General features: G+C 36.4%; 1 protein-coding gene across 2 annotated transcripts; it reads right to left on the bottom strand.

The window, feature by feature from the left end:
- Positions 1-1090: 1090 nt before the first annotated feature.
- Positions 1091-24160, bottom strand: SKA2 (spindle and kinetochore associated complex subunit 2). Of its 2 annotated transcripts, XM_032784968.2 has the most exons (8): positions 24017-24160; positions 23171-23263; positions 9857-9946; positions 8841-9017; positions 7237-7323; positions 6155-6194; positions 3557-3689; positions 1091-2881 (listed from the first exon to the last, which is right to left on the bottom strand). In XM_032784968.2, exons 1-8 carry the CDS (start codon positions 24047-24049, stop codon positions 2755-2757), a joined length of 780 nt encoding a protein of 259 aa, XP_032640859.1. In that variant the 5' UTR covers positions 24050-24160; the 3' UTR covers positions 1091-2754. The 2 variants fall into 2 exon arrangements, with proteins under 2 accessions (XP_032640859.1, XP_032640861.1); XM_032784970.2 differs by lacking the exon at positions 23171-23263 and having other exon boundaries at positions 24017-24158.
- Between the last annotated feature and the right edge of the window lie 28 nt (positions 24161-24188).

Genomic DNA, 24188 nt, shown 5'->3' with positions numbered 1-24188 from the left:
CAAGTAGTTCATGTTCTGGTATTCTCTAAAAAGTCATTTAATGCATCAGTAGCTTCCCCTTCTGATGTTTATAGTTGTCCCTCAGAATGTTTGTTATGATGGTTGTCCAGGCAACATAATTAAAAAGTCAACTTGAAGCAGAATAGAATTTGGTACAGTAAAAAGATCACTGTTTTCTTCTTTTTATGTTTTATGAAAAAGCCTATTCAATTTCACATTACACTATTGGAACAACAATGAATTTGAAATAATTAGAATAAGGACATTTACTTTGAAATTCACAAGAGTTGCTCTGATAGCTACAAATTGTTTCTTATGTTAATTATTTCAGAGCACAATAAATATTTATGGACTAACTGTAGCATACAATAACTAATATTTTATATAATACTATGTAAAAGCTGCAGTACCTGTACTACATGCCACTTAGTTTTCTGGGTAGAGTTTAAGGAGCAAGTCCATAGATAGTAATTTTAATTGCTTTTCAAGACACCTAGAGTATGGGAGAGGTTCTTTTATTTTGTATTTAAGTGCATATACTGAAATAAAATAACTGATCACTACCACCCAGTGAAACTGGCCATTGAAATTACTATGATTGCAAGCTTGTGAAACAGCAAATTTAAAATACTTTTTTCCATTTATCACTATTTGAACTCATAGTATGTTCATGCATTCTCCCCCTTCAAAAAACAAACAAAAAAAAAAAAAAACGCAAGCATATGAAAACAAACAGTGTGTGAACAAATCTAGAGAAACAATTATTTTCAAAAATCAAATCTTACAGAAAGTTTGTATATGTACTATTCCAGGATGTATTTTACCTTATTACAGAAGAGTAATGTGACAGTAGCCACTCCATCTCAGAACACAAAAGCATCAGCTGTTTGTTCTCTGGTTGTCCAGAGATACATGTGGCTGCTAGCAACAAAACTTTACTCAGTCTTTTATGAGTCTCTCAATATGTCAGGTTTGTGAGCTACACAAATACTAAAAAATGTTGTTACAGCTTGCTATTTGTACACAGTACAAACTAAGATAAAACAGCTCCCTTCTGCCAGTTCAGTATGAAGACAAAAAATTCATAAACTAATGTACAGTAACTTTATTGGAAACTTAATTTGTACTTAAATTATATCAATCCATATTCCTTTAAAAATTAAAAAAAAAAGAAGATTTCACAAGGAAATGTTAAGAAAATGAAAGAGTAGAAATTATTCCACCTTCTACAATATCAGTTCATAAGCTCAAAAAGGAAGCACATACTCTAGCATTTTCCAAATACTTAAGTTATTCAGTGTGTTGATCTTTAGAATATTCAAAACAAAGGTGAATTCCATAGTTGCCTTTGGAGAGCTTTTCCCCAGCAGATCTAGGATTCTGGCCACCTATTGTATGTAAATTGTTATAACAGTAGAACCTCAGAGTTACAAACTGACCAGTCAACCATACACTTCATTTGGAACCGGAAGTACATAATCAGGGAGCAGCAGAGACCCAACAACAAAATAGCATAAATACAGTACAGTACTGTGTTAAACATAAACTGCTAAACAATAAAGGGAAAGCAACATTTTTCTTCTGTACAGTAAAATTTCAAAGCTGTATTAAGTCAATGTTCAGTTGTAAACTTTTGAAAGAACCATAGCGTTTTGTTCAGTTATGAATGTTTCAGAGTTACGAATAACCTCTATTTGTGGGGGTTTGTAACTCTCAGGTTCTACTGTAGTTTTAACTGCATTGCATTTTTGCACGATGCCTAAAAATATGTTGGTGAACAAACAATGTTATTACAAAACAGACTAGTAGTCCTCAGGAAGCTTTTTGTTTTAAAAACAAAATCTACCAATTATGAACAGTTGGTGTGCAAGTAATCCACTACATCTATTTAAAAACATTCGGTCTGAAGTTTAAATAGTAAAGCTTGCCACAAGGACTTATAGATGTAAATGCTCTAAATGCTTCCAGAAATTATGACTTGGTCCTGTGACTTTGATACACCAGACAAAACATGCCAGGAATTAATCATCTTTTAATAGTGACTATGGGTCCAACCCAGCTTCCATTAGTGTCAACTGAAAGATTCCCATTGACCTAACTGGGAGTTGCATATAGTCCTATGTCAAAGAGGAAACAAAGGGTTCAATCTCTGAAAAGAAGGCAAAGCAAACCTGCTTAGGCTGTTGGTCTTGTGGGGGAATTCACAGTGTAGGCAGGGAACTATGCAGCCTGGAAATATCCTGGTCAGGAGGAAGTGAGATGTCTCTCTCTCCATCCAGGACAGATAATAGCTGAGGAACCAGAAGCCTAAAAGTGGGTGCCCTTGCTGGGCCACTGATGGGGAATACATGGCCAGTTGCCCTGAACTGTGACCTGTAAAGTAGTAAAACTTTAATCGCCTACTTGACTTTCATATCACTTACTCAGGAATCCAAGTACAAGTAAAAAATGTTGGTTAGATGCCATTAATACCCACGCAGGAAAACAAGTACTGAAACATGATGGAGTTAAAAATGTGATTCTGTCCACTATGTACTACAAATCTTAAAAACAAAAGTAATTTAGAAAACTTGTTATATGCTTTTTAATTCACAATTCGGTATTACAAAGAGAATCCTAATACAGTCACATTAACAACAAATTTTCACAATATGTATCATTTTTATAAACAGAGAACTATTTGTCTTCCAATACGCCAGGAGCTGCACCCAAATTCCTTCTATCAAATTATGATTCGTTCATTTAGGCTTAAATTTACACAATTAACTTAGCATTTCCTTGTTTGTCAATTTCTACAATGGAAAGTTCTTTCAGGATTTGTAGCCTGGAATTGGTGGCTTTCATATTCATCTTGTTCATCTGTGCAACACTCAATGCTGCTCTGCAAGAGAAGAGCAAGATTATTCAGCCAAGTATTTACTGAAATCTGAAAAGACAGACCCCAAGTTCTTCTCAAATAATTTCTCAAAAATGTTGCTCAATATCTTAAGCCAGGTCTACAGTAGAAACTTTCCCTGATATAGCAATGTCAGTTACAGGTATGTATGTATGTATGTTGGAGTGGGGGTAGAGGCTTTGTAATAATTTTATACTGGGAAAAACCCTAATGTAGCCACAGTTATCCCAATGTAAAAGTATTTTATAGGTATAGCTTATTTAGCTTGTCAAACTGGAATAAGGCATACTGGCAAAAGCATTTTTAACCAACAGGCTGCAGCCACACTAAGATGTTTTACTGGTATAGCTATACCTGCAAATCTTTTCTACCATAGATATTTAAGGCCAGGCCCAAAGCTAAGTTAAACGATTTATTTCTGTTGAACTTGCTGTTTAATTTTGCTATAATATGAGTAAAGATAATTGATATTTTCATTTAACACAACCCTACTCAAATAAGGAGTATGGGGTGGGGGGAGGGAATATGATAACTCCAGACTTCATTGCTGTTTGGTTTCAAAAAAGCCTACATTAAAGTTATGATTCATCAGTCACACCTATTAACTACTAAAAAATAAAGGCTTGACAACCAATAATCATACACTCTTTCAATTCTTACCTGTTGCCATTTGGAACAAAGTAGTTAAATAAGTCCCTGTAAAAGCTGTTCAGGTCCACTAATTTAACAGTACTTCTGATAATCCTTGGTATAGCCATAAACATCTCCTTAGTCACGGGTTTGAATTGTGGTTCTAGTAAATTTAAAATAAAAATTACTAAAAAATATACACAGATAAAGTTAGAGTTACTCTAAGATTTAGAAGTGCTCATGTAATACTGCCTACATAGAATATTAAACTGCTGCAACACCTAATTTATACAAGTTTTGCTCAGCACTGACATCGGAAAGCTGGAAGACTGGTGAAAGGCATATCTTCCCATGTATCAACTATAACAGTTACATGAATACTGTTCTGAAAATATTGTTGGAAGCAGTAATCCTTGCTGAAAAGTGACATTTATTTAGTGGCATGTTCATCACTATGCATATGCAATATCAAACATATAGAATGTAACTTTCCATTTAGTTTTAATCTCAGCAACACAATGCTTGCTAGCAGTAGATTCAAGAGTACCAATTCTTGTTAATCACAATTCTATGCAGTAATGTGCAGTTCTCACCATTTGAGTCATAGCATTCAGAGTGATGTGCTGAGCAAAATAGGTAATTTCTTTGATAATAAATCATGGAAGTGGAAGAATAAAATTTTTAAAATTCAAAATACAGGATTTTTTTTTTTTAAATCAGTGAAGCATACCTTTTTAGCCTGGCAAGTTCCTGTAGGCACATCAAAGGAGTCCTAAAGATTACAGTTTTACCCACTTTAGACACCTCTGCTGGCCAGGAACCAAAACAGCCTTCTCCCAGGCAACAAAGAACAAACAGTGTTCCTCCCAGAACCCTTAAAGGACACTCTTAAATGGTCCTTCCCCTCACCCCCCCAGGCTTGCGTAACACCTCCAGAGTGCTAAGGCTCCTACTGGCCTGGGGAGAAAGTAGGTACGTATGGAAACCTAATATAGGTCTATCAATTTGGTGTAACAAGAGGCTACCAAGAGATCACTGGGAAAAACCCTGTTATAAATAATCATCTCTGGACGAAGTAATGATTATTCCCATATTAAGACTAACACTGTCTTTTTAAACTATAAAATAATTTCAGATTTAGAACCAGTTTCAATCCTGGCATAACTCCCAATGAAGTAAACAGGAGTTGTACCTGCGGTTGAACCTGGCCCTTAGTTTCTTACATTAAAGTATATACTCTCCAATGAATGTCAAAAACTAGTTACTAACATCTGTGTTCATTTATTTTATAACTACATTAAATTAACTGTTTACTTCAGGCACTAAGTTCTACAGACAGCTCAGACCAAAAACTTCATGGCCTGATCCTGTTTCCCCCAGAAGTGAATGGGAGTTTTGCCATCAGTGGTAGTAGGAGCAAGAATGGGCCTTCATTTCTCAGCTAAAATTATTTGTGAGGCCTTACTTTCAGAAACTGAAGCAGATCTATTTAACTATCCCTTGGTAATGATGATTATAATTAAGGATAAGAGATTGTCACAGAGGTCATGGAAGCCACAGATTCCATGACTTTCAGAGACCTCCGTGATATTTTCTGCTGCAGCTTCAGCCCTGGGGTAGTGAGGCCAGAGCTGTCAGCAGACGGGAGCCCTGAAGCTTCAAGCTGCACAGGTGGCAGGGTCCCCAGAGCTTTCAGCTGCCGTAGTGGCGAGTACTGGAGCCCCCTCTGCAGCGGGGCTCAGGCTCTCATCCCCCCAGCAGGGCTTGGGCTTCAGTCATCCCCCATCAGTCCCCCTCCCTCACACCCATTATTTTTAGTAAAAGTCAGACAGGTCACAGGTTTCCATGAGTTTTTGTTTATTGCCTGCAAACTCACCATTACTTTTACTAAAAATAACTGACAAAATCTTAAGGTTAACTGTAATTGTAAGATATATTTTTATATATATCAAGTTCAGTACTTAGGACATCAGTATATATCTTCAGAGTATACTGACATTGTTAATGTATTTCATTGTGGGCCTATATTATGAAATTTAAGGCTAGCATCCAAAAAACTCCATCTGTACATACACATATAAAATGAATTATACATACACATGCACTTCATTGTGGGCATATTTAAAAAGTTGATTTTTTTCTATGTTAACCTTGAATTTCACAATATATAGGTCCACAATGAAATACATTAACAATGTCAGTATACTCTGAAGATATATACTGATGTCCTAAGTACTGAACTTGATATATATAAAAATATATCTTACAATTACAGTTAACCTTAAGATTTTGTCAGTTATTTTTAGTAAAAGTAATGGTGAGGTTGCAGGCAATAAACAAAAACTCATGGAAACCTGTGACCTGTCTGACTTTTACTAAAAATAATGGGTGTGAGGGAGGGGGACTGATGGGGGATGACTGAAGCCCAAGCCCTGCTGGGGGGATGGAGGCCTGAGCTCTCATATTGATGTCCTAAATCTTGAACTTGGTATGTTTGAGTATCTTACAATTAAGGTCACACACACACACACACACACACTTTTAGCAACCAGAACACAATGAAGTGTTAATGCTCAGAAAAGGAAGCTGATATCTGTGAATCAGAAGAATGGGGTTGTCAGCACTTACCCCCATCTGGAATAGGAACTGTAGACACTGAACACAGTGGCTAAAAATAAATAGAATATGACGTCAAGATTCATATATACTGTGCTACAATTGTGAAGTAGTAGCTGTAGTTTTTAACATAGTTAACAATATAGAAATATGGTTGATTGTTGGCAATTAATTGCCAAGGAATTGATATGGTAGAATTCTTAAGCATTAAGTGTATCCTTCTTTGTGAGTTACCACCCTAGCTACTAGTCAGCATGCAGAAATCCTAGTGCCAAACAGGTAAGATAAGTCTAGGTTCCTCCCCTAAACCTAAATCATATTTGTTATAATGTAACAAAGACCCTGACTAACTCTTTGCTGATATTTGTTGTTTAATACCATGAAAAGTCTTTGTTATGATTGGTTTTATGGCAGAAATCCTGAGTTTCTCCCTAAAAGCGTTAGACCTCTTTAGTTTCATATTATATTCGATCAGCATTGTAAGGTGGTTAAGTTAGTCTTAGCTAGTTTTCATATTACATTTAATATTTAACAGGAAATGAGAATAATTTTCCATATTTAGAGGCATTTAACTGAAGTAATTATGCTCTTCACCCTCACCCCAAAGATTTAGTATCTATTCTACTAATAGCTGAATGAGCTGACAGAGCACTTGTGACAAGAAACTGACCAACCAGAACAGAATACTCTTCTGAATTCAAGGTACTGTTCATGTTTGTTTTGCACACTAGATGTGATCTAAAGCAGCATGATTTACCCATCCTCTGGTACTTTAAAATATATGCTACCATATAAATACAAAGATGTCACCATTTTCTTAGTAAATGGTAACAGGTTAAAGTTGCTTTTCCAAAACAAAATTTTCTTGAACAAAACCTTTCCAGGGAGGGTAGGGGTGGGTGAATGACCAAACAACACATTTGTGCAATAAACCAGAAAAGTAAAAAAAAAAGTGATAATCTATTTCAGGTCACACTCCTGAAAACCGCTAGTCAAGAGAGCAGTCTGAATTCACACAAATAGTCCCACTGACTTAACGGAGATTACTCAGGAGTAACGGGCTTGCAGAATCAAGCATGTAAAGCCATAATTACCTCTTCCAGTGGTGGATCTGTTATTTTAACAGTTTTACATGCTAACTGTTGTGCTGCAGTCTGTTCTTCTTCAGACAGAGGTGAAAGCTAGGGGAAAAATGAAACTGCTATTTTCACCACTTGCAGTGGGATTTTCAGAAGTACTCAGTCTGCTTAAATCTTTTCCCATTTAAAACTATGGTCAACTCTCATTAAACTTCAATGTGAGAACAGTTAGGGGCTGAGTGTTTCTGAAAATCCCACCAGTAAACTCATGTTCAAACTCCAAATAAAATCTATTCATAATATTCTAGTGTTAGAACTATAGATTAACATCTGAAAAATAAGTATTCCATTTAAAAAATTTCTAATCCCTTCTTTTAAATTGTTTCATCAGTCTCTGCTACAGTAAGTATAGAGATAGCTAAAAACAAATACACAAACTACTGGGTGAAAACTTGTTGCTTAATCCTCCTTGGCACACGTAAGTGGCTTATGACTTTATCACTTCACTCCAGGACAGAAACCTATACAATTATTTGTGCCAATGTTAGGCTGCTAAGTAGCATGTTGAGAATAGAGAGGAAGGGTAACTATATTTTCTCCTCTGACAGTTAGGGAAACTGCCATTTTAAATAATGAGAAAGCATAACTTTATATATAAATATAAAAGTAAGAGTCACAATATTTGGTTAGGGACACTGTCAGATTAAATATAATATTTTGAGAGGCAGTGCCATCTAGTCAGTGTACTGAACACGGGGCTGGGATCCAGGAATATCTTAGTGTAACATTCTCTGTTTGATGTTGGGCTTGTCACTTAACTTCTCTAGGTCTAACCTTCCCTGTCTGTAAAGTAACAAGAAGAGGGGTTCTAAGGATTAAGTAGTCAATGTTTGCACAGCACTTAGAAACACAAGGAAACTTTTTTAAAATATGATAATGCTTATAATAGCTTTACATTTTCTAACATCTGAGACTAATAAAAATTAAAATAATTTTAGACTGTTCACAATTTATATCTACCTCCACTCAGACAGTGAAAATACATTACTCATTTTCAGTTTTCTTTACAGTCAGTTTCACTTTCTAACTGCCAGCTTTCAAGACAATAGATAACACTTGAAAGAGCAGTTTAAAAATTGGGATTTAATTCAGTGTCTGAGACATCAATTTCCATCAAACTATTCAGAGACATGGGGTATGATTCACCATTGTGTTACTCCATCTTGAAATCAATGGAATTCCACCAGAATTACCTTGGATTACCACAATAGTGAATCAGATCTATGAGTTCAACAATGAGCTCAGTCCCAGAAACCTTAATTAATGTGAGTAGCCTCACTGACTTCAATCGGCTGTTCAAATGCAAAAACATTTTTAGGATCGAATACAATATATTGAGCTGTTACTTCGGTAATGCGAAATATCAGATCTCTCAACAGAAAAAGTAAGATTTTACACACACACACACACACACACACACACACACACCAACCCCTGTTCCAGTAACATTTTTGTACATACATGTCTATTCTTGATTTCAAAGGAATTACTCCCATCCATAAGGTTACATGTGTGCATTTACAGGACTGGAGCCCATATTAGTAAACTGAAAACGTTACCTCAAGATCAGTGTGTCGCTGTAGTGCCTGCACCATCTTCATAGTGTTTTCTAAAGTAGCATGAATACACCCCATAGACTCTTTTTGCTCTTTGGAAATTTCTTCCAGCTGCGCACATAACATTTTATAACGTGACTTCAGTACTGAGAGTTTCTCTAAGAGAGTCACTGGATTTTCCTACATCAGGGTGAAAAGTACATTTAAACTAGCAAGACATTAGAAAGATGATCAATTTGGCTACACAAGACTAAACATAGATTAGATGTTCCCAAAGTATATGGCAACTAGAACTGGTAAAAAAAGAATTGAAAGGAGACACTTTATAGTGGAAGCACTTAACTACAATCAGTAACACATTATCCATAAAATGGCATCTTTCATATTTTGGAAAGTCTTACTCCATCTACCCATGGCACATAACTTTTCATAGGCAAACACAAATAGTAATAAGCCACTAACTCTCTGGTTCCACAGAAGATAACAGTAGAATGAAGATCCTGTGTTTTGGTGCTTTCTTAAATTTTCCTCAGTTAAAACGTGTAAGACACCTCTTGTAAAAAATCAATGTTCTTTTTCACTGCATCGGAACATATTGGGTGGGTGAAGGAAGAATTACAAAAAAAAATTAAGTAACATATTATATGCCCCTTACCCTTTTTCTTTCTCCCACAAGCCCTGAGTCTAGTCATCATTTGTTGGCTGATCTATTACAAGGGTCATAGCAGAGGTGCATCTTGAGGAGGATGTTGAAGTTGACAGTGCCTGCTAACACTTCAGCTGACTTCTCAAAACACAAGTATGGAGCATTCCATTATACTAAGATGTGGTTATTTTGAAATAAATCTACATCAACTGTCTTGGTATGTTGCAAAAATAGAACAAAAAACAAACAAGGTGACCAGGAGTTTTTGATATATATATCCAATAAAACTTGTTGTATGATTAAAGAGAACTACCCATTTACAGTGAATTTGTGCAAGACAACAAAATTTACAAATTTAATTTGAAAATAGTACCTCTGCTGATGGATTATCAGGAAGGTTTTTCAATATTTCAAACTCCAATTTGTGTTGAATGTAATCCAGATCAGATTCTGCCTTCTGGAACTAAAACATTGAAGATCAACCACAATGTATTAAATAACAAAATCAGACAAAAAGCATAGTCATCTATCACTCTTTCCTGCACTAACAAAACAAAAACCCAACACCCTACCCCCACAAATCAAGATGTTTCAGTTTGAAAGAGTGATGTAGTATAAGCAAGGAGCTGTTCCCCCCACTTACTAATGTTTGTAGGTTATTCTAACCTTCTTAGAAGCACACCAAAGAGTAAACCTGCAAACTCTTTATAGTCAAAGTAATTAAAGGTAATTAGCCTTAAAGCAATTTGCTAGATAAGAACTTGCCAGGCAATGAGAAGTAGTGGCCAAGAAGGTCCTTGAAAAATTTACAGGACCAGACAGTCTGCAGCATTTTCTTGCATTATCTGACAGTTGAGCTCACTGCTCTTTCACAGCGCAAGTGCTGCGTATTATACAGTAAGTCCCTGTTGCCAATATGTAGTTTAGACAAAGGAAAATAGCGACCCAGAATTGAGAGGGTAAAAGTTTTTTTTTTTAATTTACATCAGTCAAACCAGGGTAACATTCTATGACCTGTCATAAGGACATGCATTCATCTGTGGCAATATCTCTTTGGGTACACTACCACATGTATAGTACAGCACGCTACATGCTGTATTATACCATTTAGAACTCATTGAAAGAGAATTTTTTTCCAAAACATTCTCTAACAAGTCAGCTGTAATCAATATACTTATCTGTAATTTGAGTTTAAGGAAGGCCCATTTCCTCCATAGAACTGGAGGAGACCTAAAAAGGACAAATGTACTTTAAACATCAAATTAGTTTATTTACCCCTAGTTTTTACTTCCACAACTAGGACCAACTGCTCTTGCAATTACTTCTGGGAAGTAGCCAGTAGTGCACGAACATCCTCAAAAAACAGAGAAGGGAAGGAGGAGGAAAAGAGGAGAAAAACTGAACCAGAATCAGCTACATTATCCAGAGAAACCCTCAAGACAAGTGATCCAAAACAGGCAGGAACCACGTTTCCTTATTCATCTCTCTCTCTCTGTATATATATAGAGATCTTCGGTTTTATTGTAATGCATGGAATTTAAAGCTAACTGAAAGGCTTTGCACTAAAAGAACTGCAAGCAGGGCAAGAACATCTTACAACATTTGATCAATAAGAATACAGAGATCATTCTGCTTGTGTCTTTCTGGTTACAAAGCCAGAGAACAGAATTTCCTTTCAGTTACTCCTGATTAGGAAAATATGAAATCAGGACTGGTTAGATTTATATTTAGTTTTGTTCAAAGTAGATTTTGAGTCCTGACTACAGACAGTATATTAAGTTGTTATTCCAACCTGTATGAGGACTCTGGGATACAATAAACGAACAAACAAATCATAAGGTGGTTTGACAACCACCTTAACTGGAAGAAACTGCAGATAAAACCCTTTGATAAAGAGGGCTACTATATTAATATAACCCTAATGGACATAATGGCCAGTGGGAAAGAGATTTGAGATTAAGAAAATATGGCGATTTTTCCACTGCAGGTTTAAAAGGTGCCTTTGTTAGAAATACCCCATTTAGGCTCCATTATATGGCCGTAGATTTCTGAAAGGGGACTCCTGAGAAAATGCAAAGTGGAAACAAGAGATATGGAGATTCAAAAGGAACTGGGTGCACTGTACTTGATGTGGACCATCTGGAGTGAAATCCTGACACTAGTGAAGTCAAAGGGAGTTTTTCCATTAACTTCAGTGGTGCCAGGATAACTCTTGGACTTTCAGAAAATTCAGGCTCAGCTCTTATGAGAATTATTCAGTAAGAAGTCTTTCTATAACACACTTCTGAGATCAGTGGATGTGGGCTGAATACCCAGAAGCGGTGACCAGAGTTCCAGATACTGAAACAAATGGTGTATATACACACGTATTCACTCATACAGTAGGCCTACAGTAGAACTTACTTTATCTGATATCACAACTACTGTCAGAGGAAAGGAGTTACCTTCCAAACAATGGTCAGAGAAAATAGTTTTCAATTCTGACTAAAATCAGAGAAATTACTGAAGTCTTTGAGATCTTGATATTCCAGGAATTTAAAATTAAGATACAATGGATGTTCATGGGTTGGTAACTTCTCCCCCAATAATATTGTTTGTATAAGCACACTTCCCTGGTTTCTTAGATTATTTTGGTGAAGTTAGAGGTTTAGTTGTTATGATAGAACAAGGGCTTTCTGTACTCTTCTGAAAATTTATGCTTAATAATGAAATATGAAAGAAAGGCTGCTATTCCCTGTCATTTCCACAGAACCTTTCAAAGCTCCAAGAATTTCTTATAACTAAAAACCCCATTAATTCTCCCATTAATTCAAGGAAACTGTTAAAGTATTAACTTCAGCTGAAATTTCTAACTGTTTACATTATGTACTGACAAGCTCCATTGTAAACTTCTTTTGATTTTTAAACATGTTTTGTATGTTATTGTCAGTTCAACAGCCTTTGTGGTGTTAGCATTCATTATATGTAGACAGCAATCACAAGAGCTTTTCTGTAACTTTCTATTCTTTAAAGGAAATATAATGTACAAAGTGATCCACCTTTAACTGACATCTTATTATGCAGAGCTTTCTTTGAATGACTGAATGTTATGACAAATTTAATAAATATTTTAAGTGTATAAAGGATAGGTTTTCATAGGATGACTTATTTCATAGAAACTTACACACAGCTGCCACAGATATCAGTGAGACTTGACAGCAGCTAAGTCCACACATCTAGCTTGAAATGTTACCCTATATTGTCTACAATTTCAAATGAGTCCAAATATTGTAGAAAAAGAAAATGGCCATCAAAATATTGTATTAGTAGAAACAGGCAGGTAACATCCGACATCTGCTGCTAGGATAATTCTGTTGTCACAGTGAGTAACCACACTAGAAGAATTTTCTAGGCTACCATCAGATACCCTGATGAGCTAGAAACACTCTATTCAAGTAGAATCTCCACTTCTCCTTATTCTCCCTTACTCCCTTTATCTAACCCAATCCACACACCTACTCTTTCCTTCCTCCTGCTCTTGTCTTTGTACAGTCTTTTGCAATTATCTGAACAGCCCACTGTGTGGAACCATCAATTTCTTAGTACACCAAACACATACTTTTTCTTAATTCACATCTCTCAAGGTGAAGTTCTTCTGTGGAGCTTTAGATTATCATTTTAAAGTGTGAAATTATATCAAAAAAGCAAAGAAAACACCTTTCAAAAACTGGACCTTGCCTGATCCATTCATGTATTAGGCACCTGAATTTTATTGTGTTATGTAAACAGTAAATCCTTTGTGAAAGATGCTGTCTTCTATGCATGATACAGCCATAAATGTGACATTTTTTTTTAAAAGTGACATTTTAGTATTAAATGTGTATAGGACAGAAGTGCCACAACAGAACTAGCACATTCATAAAGAAACATCTGTACCTAGGGCTTGTCTACACTTACAGCACCGCAGCAACACAGTTGCATCACAGTTGCACTTAGCGAAGACACTATCTACGCCACCTCTCCACCTCCTTGAGAGGGGGTAGCAATGTTGACAGGAGTAGCCCTCTCATTGATGTAGCGCAGTCTACACCAAGGGTTAGGTCAGTAAAACTACGTTGCTCAGGGGTAAGATTTTCCACTCTCCCTGAGTGACGTAGTTTATTATACCAACAAAAGTTTGTAGCATAGACCATAACTTGATAATGTAACCTCATTTAAGAGTCAGTTACTGCTGCTTCAATCTAAAATATGCTATTACATGAGTTTGTTACTAGGACATGAAGAGCTGGATTCAGCTCTTCAATTACACTTTTTTTTTTTTTTTTAAAAAAAGATTGTTACTTGAGTAAACCGATACAAGAAGTATTTCATATAATAACATTGCTAGTTTTATCAGTTGCTTAGAGACTAAATATTTGGTATCTGACATTCAAATGTAAGACTTTACTAATGAAACGAAAAAATATATATATTTTTTCTTTCTAGTTAAAGGTGTTAAATCTTCTCCATCAATTTCTACAGCTCTCTCAGCCTGGTCACTGTCCTTTCTCAGTACTAAAAAACTCTATTAGCAATAATGTGTAAACAGCAGTGAGTAGAGACTATCAATGACATTTCAGGATCTGGTTATATCAGAGATTTTGTTTTTGATTATACTAAGAATGTGTCCTCTTGTATGATCAAGCTACTCACAACAAATCTAACTATTCCCTGATAAATCAGACAGATAAGTGGATAATCAAACTGATGACATCACCAAAACGTTTCACACAATTCTTTTCTTGGGATAAATGAGCCAGTAGGGAATTGGATAATTGCCCTGTGAAATAGGTGATAAGATTATTGCTTAATTAACTTTCATCTGCCATATTAATCTCTATTAGGGATTTCTGGTTTACAGAAAGGCAGTGTGCCCAGTTCACAAAACTAACACTATGAATTTCTTCATATAATCATTTGGGATTATAGTTGAGAGAGGGACTGTTTTGAACGCAAGATAAATATTTATAGAATTAATTTAACTCAATGTGGTTTTCACTGTTTGAACTGACATCTAACTCGATAGCAATAATTACAGTATAACTTAAACTGTTTGAAATGACCAAAAAAATGTGTGATGCACTAATGCAACCTAACTTCCATTGACTTCAATGGATTTTGGATCAAGCCAATATTTAGGTAGTTAAGTATACCCAATTATCTTATATTGATAGAAGATTGTTCCACACAAAATAATGGAAATCACAAGATCTTTCCCCATTAAGACTTATGTCTATATACACACACACACACACACAATTTCTTGAAAATTAGAAACCCTTTAACAATACTCTTCTTACATAGTTTAAAACTAAACAAACCACAAGGCGTGACAAAGCTTCTCCTGCTATCTCAGATTTATGGCACTATAAACAAGCCACTTTAACTTCTTTCTTCTGATTTACGTCCATCAGACCCTTTTGGTGAATGATGCAGACTTGCAATTCACCAAATTAGCCAAAAGTTGTAATAATACATAAGAACCACTGTCTCCTTTAGAGGCACTTCCCTTCATCTGCACACATTTATCCAAACATTTATCTTTTTTATTTAGCTAATATTATTCCAGGAAGGACTACAGTATTGTACAGTTCACATGGAACGTCATGATCTGTACCCACCAGGCTCAAATGCCTCCAATGTCCTTTTCTACAAAAAGAATGAAAATTAATATTAAATATTTTCTAACCACACAGCAACAGTAAGTGGGGGAACACCATGATGTGTGATCGGAGATCACTTAAGTTATTAAACTGTTTTGAGATTACTTTAATAAGAGAATCAAGAAGTCCAGTATTTAAAACATTCACCAGTAGAAAAAAATCATTATTAGATTTACTATTAAACTTATTTAAAAAAACTAGAACAGCCAATAAACAAAAATATTAGACACTTAAACACTAGAAGTTATGTATTCTATCAACAATTAACTTTCTTGAAAGGTTCCTTTTGCTCCAGAAGGGAGACTCTGAGAAGACAAAAATAAAATACTGAAACAGTTCTATGAACCCTATAACTTCACACCAACATTCTCAAAATACAGTTTTCAATTTCAAAGTACACAAATAAATTGCTATCTAGCATACAAGTGGTAAACCTATCTGACAACCACATCCTAAACTGATCTAATGAGAAGGTGCTGGTCTGTATTAATAAGAATTTTGAAAAAAAAATATTCCAGTCTAATAAAACACCTGCTAAATATTTCGAAATATTAATGGGGGCAAAAAAAACCCCAAGATTAAATTTAAAAAACCCACAATTTATTCCTTTGAGCACAGTCAATTTTTAAAAAGTCAAATATACACAAATGGTACGTCTAGGACAAAAAACTCACAATAATCATAATACTTCGCTCTTGTTTCCATAACAAATATTAAAGTTCATATTGATAGTAAACTACACCAGCTGATTATTTAAGTAGCTTAAAATTAAAATGCATTACAGTTTAAAGAAAAACATGAAACAAATGTTACAAAATAGGTGTTACCTTTGAACAACACACAGAACCTATTGAACTTTGATATTAGTTTTTCTAGTTGTCCCAACAAGCCAATACATTTACATTATTATAATATTAGTACCTGGATTACTTACAATTGCATTCCTTATGTCACTATTTTTGCAATATTAAATTATAGTACAGATTTCAAGGTATTTCCTTACTGATGTTGTTCTGTGTTTCTAACAGAACTCAAAATTAACATAACTCACATTATTTCTTTATATCTTTAAAAATTCCAGTAAGGACAATGATATCCTTACAGATATCCTTCAATTACAGGTTAGCAACAGATTGTGTAATCAGGAATTTATGTGTATGTAACCTTGAAAATACAGATTATAGAAACATTAAATCATGAATAATATAGATTCATTTGTCATTTACAGTCACTAAAATGGGTTTCTTAAATTGAACAAATGAAGATGACAGGAAAAATACACACAGAGTGAATGGTTTTACTATGAGTAGATGCGGATGTATTTTTCGTATGTGCTTTCCTAAGATTCCCATCAACATCAGTAGGCTTTGGAGCAGGCCCCAAGTCAATGGGAATTTTGCCACTGGACTTGTTTGGAAGCAGGGTATATTCAAAGCGTATATACTTTTAATTTGGAGATTCACCTTTCAGCATACTGAAATCTTTTACTCTCTTCAACAGATACTTCTTTTGGCTAACTTTGGCATAGTAGTTAAAACACAAGACAGATGTGGAAGAGTTTAAGAAGTCCTCCAATTATAGGAACAAAAAGAAAATACTTCTTTAACCTATTAATACAATAATTTACCATTTAACTTTGACAAAACTGTTCCTGAGGTCCAATCCTAAAAGTTACATTAATCATAAAAATATACAGTAAACTACTTTTTAATTACACACTTTATTATTTAAAAACCTTCATAATGATTTTAAAATCTGTCCTAGTAATTCTGTCATCCTCAGTGGGAGAAAGTTTATATTATTGGTTTCTAATGACAGGCCATCAAAATAGTGGGTTTTTTTGTTTACTTCTTTATCTGCACCCACATAATCTCAGAATGAAGATAACAGGAATACAGATTACTGTGGCCACGTCTAGACTACGCGCTGTGTCGGCACGTTAAAATCGATTGCTCTGGGATCGATATATTGCGTCTAATCTAGACGGGATATATCGATCCCTGAGCGCGCTTATATCGATTCCGGAACTCCACCAACCCCAACGGAGTTCCGGAATCGACATGGCGAGATGCGGACATCGATCCCACGCGGTGAAGACGGGTGAGTAAATCGATTTTAGATATTCGACTTCAGCTACGTTATTCACGTAGCTGAAATTGCGTATCTAAAATCGATTTTATCCCATAGTGTAGACCAGCCCTGTGACTGATGTTAAAAAGCATCTGAGAAGACTCAGTTTCCAATATAATACTGTTTAAATATGTTTGAAGGAAGGAATAGAATCAGAGTTGGAAGGGTCCTCAAGAGGTCATCTAGTCCAACCCCCTGCTCAAAGCAGGACCAATCCCCAGACAGATTTTTGCCCCAGGTCCTTAAGTGGCCCCCTCAAGGATTGAACTCACAACCCTGAGTTAAGCAGGCCAATACTGAAACCACAGGGCTATCCCTGCCCTGGTGACCAGCTGTCCTGATTTTATAGGTTTTTATAGATTTTTATAGTCCCAATTTTTGAGACTTTTTCTTATAGGTTCCTATTACCCCTCACCCCATGCCTCGATTTTTCACATTTCCTGTCTGGTCACCCTGGCTTATAAATATGTGTGTCTTTACAAAGTATAAAGCACAGTTCATAAGAATATAAAGCATGTTAAGCAAGGCAGAATTTGAGATTTACAGACTGACAGTGAACCATTAACTGCAGGTTACTTGTATAATTGAGAATGTTTAATTTTAATGTGCTATTGCTTGTCTATCATGTAACTAATATTTTAAGACTTGCCCTTAATGAAAATATTATAATTAAATATCACAGCTTGTTTTGTAGAAATATATCTACATATATTTAAGAAATTATGTCCATTATAAAAAACTTCCTGGAACAGCTTAGATGTATCTGAGATACACCCCTCCCATCTGCCACTTGTTTCTTATTTTATGAAAATACAAGAAATATCAGTTTCAGCAAATGCATCTTTTAAACTTTTATAGTGATTTGATCTTTAATCTCCATTCAAGTTTTTTTTTTGAATCTACAGATACACCATTTTCTAAATCTAAGAACAGTAAAATACAATTTAATTTCAGTGTTAAAAATCTCACCATATTGTTATAGACTTGGAATCTTTGCACAATGAATATTTTACAACAATGAGAAAATGTAAATTTATTAAATGCAGATTTACTCACAGGCTTTGAAGAAACTGTTAGAAGCTGCAGAGCAAGAATCAAGGTATATTATATGCTGTGTACTCTGCTTTCAGATGCTTTGACAATACTATTGCACTGCTAGCTGTAAAGTACAGTAGTGCAATAAAGTCAGAGCATTCGTTAGCAGCAAGACATAGGAAAGGTAAGTGGAAATAATTTGTAATGAAAAGAATAACCTACATCAGGTATATTTTGAACAAAAGCAATGTATTTATTTAGTAGGCTGACACTTTTTGAAACAAGGGAAACCAGAATCCTGAACATCTAGTCAACACCATCTATATATATGCTTTAAGTCAAAATAAGTTGATGTCAGATGCTGGCATCTTGTGGGTTATGGAAATCTGGCTAAGGTTAATGTTCATCAGGCCTACTGGACACATGCAGGACTTGGAAATTGTTAACATGTTATGGAATGTCTGGATTCTCTTGACCAAGAGAAAGTGATAAAAAACACCAAAAATCTGTTGTGAATTGGATTAAGAACATTTTGCGGCTGCTGCTCTTGCCTGACAATCACATTTCCAAATACATCTCTCTTTCATGTGTGTTATGCAGCTGAACAAAATAATGAGATGCCATAGGACAGAGGTTCTCCAACTGTGGTCCATGGACTACTGGTAATCCAGGGAACACTTTCTGGCCACATGAAATTATTTGTTCTTATTCCCAGCTGTGAAATTACTTTAAATGTTTTAAGTTTATTTTAGTTTCTTAATATTTTTCTAGCAAATGCTGTGATTACTGGAGCAATGATACATGATCACAAATGGGAGCAGGGGCAACAGATTCTTTATTAAAATCTGGTCTACAATATGAAACCTTCAGAACCTCTAGTGCTAGATAATTCCATCAGCCATCTCCACCTGTACATGCTAAGATTCTTAACAGCAAAACTCAGACAAATGGAGGAACTGAGTGAAGGTGCATTAAATCACCATGGCTCCAACCTGAGCCAAGTCCACATCAATGACATCATCTGCATTGTTTTCCTAGGGAAACTAGTAAGATGTTCCCTTCCTTGCATGTGGAACATATTTCTTGGGCCATGATCGTAGTTTTGATAAAGACAGCATGTGTGAAAAATGAGTAAGTGGCAATCCTACTTTATTGTTATTGTAGCATAGTCTTCCATTCTGAAGAGACAAATATACTGACCTTTAAATTGTGATTCCATAAAATAAATAAATAACGTCGACAGTATCACTGGCCAATGCCCTTTTAACATTGCACTGCTTTTTGTGCATGATCACTAGTAGTACAACATAAAAAGGGCACTGGACAGACACCACTCACTGGGAAGTAAAAGGTAGGTCCAACATACTAAAAATACAATGAAATAAATGGAACAAGACTGCTCTCAAACAAGCATTTTATGATTAATCCAGCAATTCTGTTTTTACAGTAAGGAACACTGAAATGTTACATACTTGAATGTATTTTCCTCAGACCATTATGCTACCTCCAACATTTGAAGGTCTGAGACTTAAAAGTAAATACTTACTATAAAACCACCATTTCTTTAATCATAATTCACCACCCTGTGTTGTACAGTACTCTCAATAGGGCTTGATCCAATGCCAACTGAAGTTCGTAGAAACTCTTCTATTGATTTCAATGGGCATTGGATCGAGCCTCAGCGTGGGCGCATATCTCCTTCTGAAATCCAACAAGTCTAAAAAAATAAATAAATAAAGTAGGTTTATGCTTTTTTTACATAATGAATTTTACCACATTATGGATCCTCTGACTCACTCCTCTTATTGTAATTTGGTCATTTGTCTTTCAAATGTATGCAGACTTGCTTTTAAGCCACGTGGGGTTATTCACTACTATCATTCAAATTGCTATTAAAAAAAAATTAGTTCTTTTAAAGTTTTCCCACAAAAAAAAAAAAAAAACACTCTAGTCTATCCTCAGTTCCTCTAGAGACTAAAAGCTTTTCATGAATTAGATACCAAACTGGGGAAATTAAAGTACTATTTTATCATACTAATATGGAAAGAGCTGATGACTTAATAGAAAATACAGGAGAACAAACAAGCCAAAGGAATAACAAGACACACAGCTGCAATAGCAGGGACAGTTACCAAGACAAATTCCCAAAATTTAATAATTTAATTGCTTTCAGAGAGAGATAGACACACCACACTCTTGAAACTTAACTAAGCTTGTGTGCAAGAAATTAAAACAAAAAGTAAAATGGTAACATCTTGTGTATTAAAAAAAAAAAAAAAAAAAAAAAGAGAGAAAATACAACTAAAAATTCAAGATGGCTCTCATGTGTCACTCATGGTCCTTCCTAATGGCAAGAAGACAGCTGGACATTCTCCCTTTGGAACAGGTCAAACAGTACCCCCAAAAATCAAACAGAAGGATGCAAGAAGGCCGTTGGCAATATAGGAGCAAAGGAACAAAGAATAGTCTTAAACACTGGCAGCATAAGGGAGAGTACAAACTATATACATATTATATGAATGATTTGGTCCAAACCAATTCTAATGCAATAATCATAGAATATCAGGGTTGGAAGGGACCTCAGGAGGCCATCTACTCCAACCCCCTGCTCAAAGCAGGACCCAATCCCCAGACAGATTTTTGCCCCTGTTCCCTAAATGGAACCCCTCAAGGACTGAACTCACAATCCTGGGTTTAAGCAGGCCAATGGTCAAACCACTGAGCCATCCCTACCCCCAAGTCAAGATGTCTACCTGGAAAGTAGGTCATAAAAACATTAGTTGGTATCCTAGCTGCAATTAAGTCAATAGCAAGACTCCTATTGACTTTAAAGGGGCCTTGATATCACTCACTATTCCGGCACAGTAATTTCTTTGATTATTTTTGTTGCAATTATTTTTGTGTCCTGAAGCAAAAATCATGAGCCATCAGATTCTAAAAAGTGAGGTTAAAATGTAAGTATTTGTAATATTGACACAGAATTTGGCATTCGACATATTGATAGTTTCTAGGCAGTTTTTCACAATAAAAATAGTTTTAAATTTAAAATTAAGACAAGTTTAAAAAGAAAAAAGCAACAGAAGAGACAGGTAGATCTCAAAACAAATTGACTGTATGGACATTACTACCAGTTTTACATTTAAAATAAAAAACTGATCTTCAGAGATTTGAGAAGAATTTAAACATGTCATTCAAGTCAAACACAGTATAGTATTACCACTCCAAACATTATTTGAATATGATGACATCACTTTAGTAGATACGGGATATAGGAAGCTATAAAAGTATAATTTACCAGATTCCAAAGTATGGCTTGGATTTAAAAAAACAAAAAAAACAAAAAAACCCAAAACACACACAACAGCTTAACACAAAGCATGCATCTTTCAAATATACTGTGAAATTGAGATTTACATAGTGTACATATTTAATGCAGTGACCTTTTAACTCTGGAGCATTAGATTCAGATATTTTCTAATAATGTGATACAAAGAATGTTATTTTTTTCCTAATTGTAACCTGGTGTCATAAACCACTACATATGTTACAGCACTACTCAGAAGAGCCATTGGACTGGAATAGGAAGGTAATGTGAGTCACTCAATGAGATGACAGAGGCACATTAGAAGAACAAGCACATGCTTTTGGCTAAATGCCTTCTAAGTTGTTTATCTTCAGACAAAATGCTTCATTTGCACACTGCTGTTAACATATTAAAGAAATTACATTGGAAGTGGAAGTTCAAAAATGTGAATGGAAGGGACAGTTAGGTAACGGAAAAAAGTTATTAAATGAAATACAAGGGGCTAGGAAGTGCTTTAATTTGGTGCTTAGGACAGTGAATGGCTTAAAAGCACTGACTAGATTCAGGGATAGACTGGACATAAAACATGAACACTTTCCCACAAAGCTCTGCCATTGTACTTCCTAGTTGTGAGTTTCTCTTCAGAAGCTTGTTATAGTGATTTTTAAATGTATAAATAAGGACCAGGAGAACACCAAACTCATTTTCACTTTCCACCTAATGAGTACTAACCTACTGCAATTGCTAACTTCCTGCATTCAATAACCTAGGTGTGTTCCCTATGGGGCTATTGCTGGCCTGTTAGACGGGTTACCAAAACAAGTAGCATTATTGAGACAAATGGGTATTTGGAAGTTTGTGAGAAATACCACAAGAAAACAATATAGAGATGTTTTGCAGAATCACATTTTATTGTGTGTAATTCTCATATAAAAGCCTATAACATATATGTTTATGGCACGATGTAAGAATTAATATCCATAATAAATTAGAATGCACAGACCATTCCCAAATGTCTCCAAGACTGTTAAACAAAATTATAAACAGACAAATATGTACCTATAATAATCCCAATAACTACTGAAATAAATCAACATAAAAACTCCAGAAACAAAAGAAAGTAGCTTAACACTTGTACTACCTCCTGAAGGATGTAACAAAAGGGCTCTGGTGCATATGAAGAGGAAATCCTTTCTAGGGCCTAACTAGGCTATGAAAGTGACTTGTGGTCAGCTACTTAACATGACTGGAGATAGGAAAAAAGGAAACGAGCATCCTGCCTGGGGGGACTGGAGACCTATGGACTGGAAGGGCTGAAGTGAGTCCACTTCCCCCACTAAGCTGAGCACAAAATACCAGTCTAAGTAAGGCACCTGATTTCCGTGTTAGACTGAAAAGTCCTATGAAAGACCTCCATCAGCATAGTCAGTGGGGTATAGACTACCCAACAGGAGTTCTGCCCCCACAAGATTTTTGGGAACTAGAATGTCCCACACAAGTTTTGACCACTCATCCTTCAAAGTAAGCGGAAACAGACCGGCCCAAGTGAGCTTTTCCCACTCTCAACCAGATGAGAGCACGGATCAGTTTCAGGACAGCTCTGCCTTCCTTCCCCCATACAAAAGGGGCCCTGTATGAAAGAAGAAGTGGCCTTGATGAGGTCTGCTCCAGTTTCCCCCCAGCCCACCTCCGAGATAAACAGGAGAATGGATCCATCCTGTGGAGTTCTGCTCCATCACCACCCCAGCGGGATGAGAGGCAAACAGACCACCCAGGAACCTTCTACGCCCACCCCACTGCTTCCAAGGAGAGAGAAAAATGGACGGGCCCAAATGAACTCTGCTGCTCCACACCCACCCCACCATGCAGGAGAACACACCAGAGCGGCCAGCGTCAGCTCCACATGCTCCTGGGCTGGAAGTTCCATGCCCTCCCCCTCCCTAGAGAATGGGCCAGTCCAGGCCACCTCTGCTCCGCCTCCCACTCCCCAGCCTGAGAGGAATACGGACCGACTCAGGTGAGCGCCGCTCCACCCCGCCCCCCACTCTCGAACGGGGAGAGGTGAATGGAGCTGCCCATGAAGCTCTGCCTAGTCCCCTCCCCAGGATGAGAACAAAATGAACAGACCCAGACGAATCTATCCTCCCCCTACCTCTCGAAAGAAGAATGGGCCGGCCCGACGGGTGGGACGCACAGTCCTGTGCCTCCCGCTTCAATCCCCAGTTACCCCTATGAGGCTAGATAAGGACGGTCCCCTTGACCCCTCTAGCCCACAGCTTGCGCCAGCGCGCGCTTACCTCCAGCCTCGCCCCCTAAACACGGGCCCACTACCTCGTACCCGCCGGCCCCGCTCTCGGCCTGGTCCCCCGCCCCTTGAACTCACCATGGTCTCAAGCCTGGTAACCGCCGTCTCCATGTTGAATAGTTGACATTCCTCAGGCAGCGGTGGAGATATAGCCACCCCCTCTTTCACAGGATGGGAAAGCCGGGGTTCGCCATTGGGCAGCTGTCACTCACTGATTAATTGGGATTGGCCCTCTGCTGACACAGATCCG

Source organism: Chelonoidis abingdonii, chromosome 20, assembly GCF_003597395.2.
Source record: "Chelonoidis abingdonii isolate Lonesome George chromosome 20, CheloAbing_2.0, whole genome shotgun sequence".
Classification (NCBI taxonomy): domain Eukaryota; kingdom Metazoa; phylum Chordata; order Testudines; family Testudinidae; genus Chelonoidis; species Chelonoidis abingdonii.
The sequence above is the reverse complement of the archived record's forward strand: the minus strand, read 5'-3'. Positions and strand labels throughout refer to the sequence as shown.

Bases quoted from the DNA above. Each gene is read 5' to 3' on its own strand.
- SKA2 (XM_032784968.2), bottom strand. From the start codon at position 24,049: ATGGAGACGGCGGTTACCAGGCTTGAGACCATG. The intron at 23,264-24,016 runs GTGAGTTCAAGG...TCTTTCATACAG, and splicing joins TTACCAGGCTTGAGACCATG to GGCCCCTTTTGTATGGGGGA. The intron at 6,195-7,236 runs GTAATTATGGCT...ATTTATTTTTAG, and splicing joins CAGATCCACCACTGGAAGAG to CCACTGTGTTCAGTGTCTAC.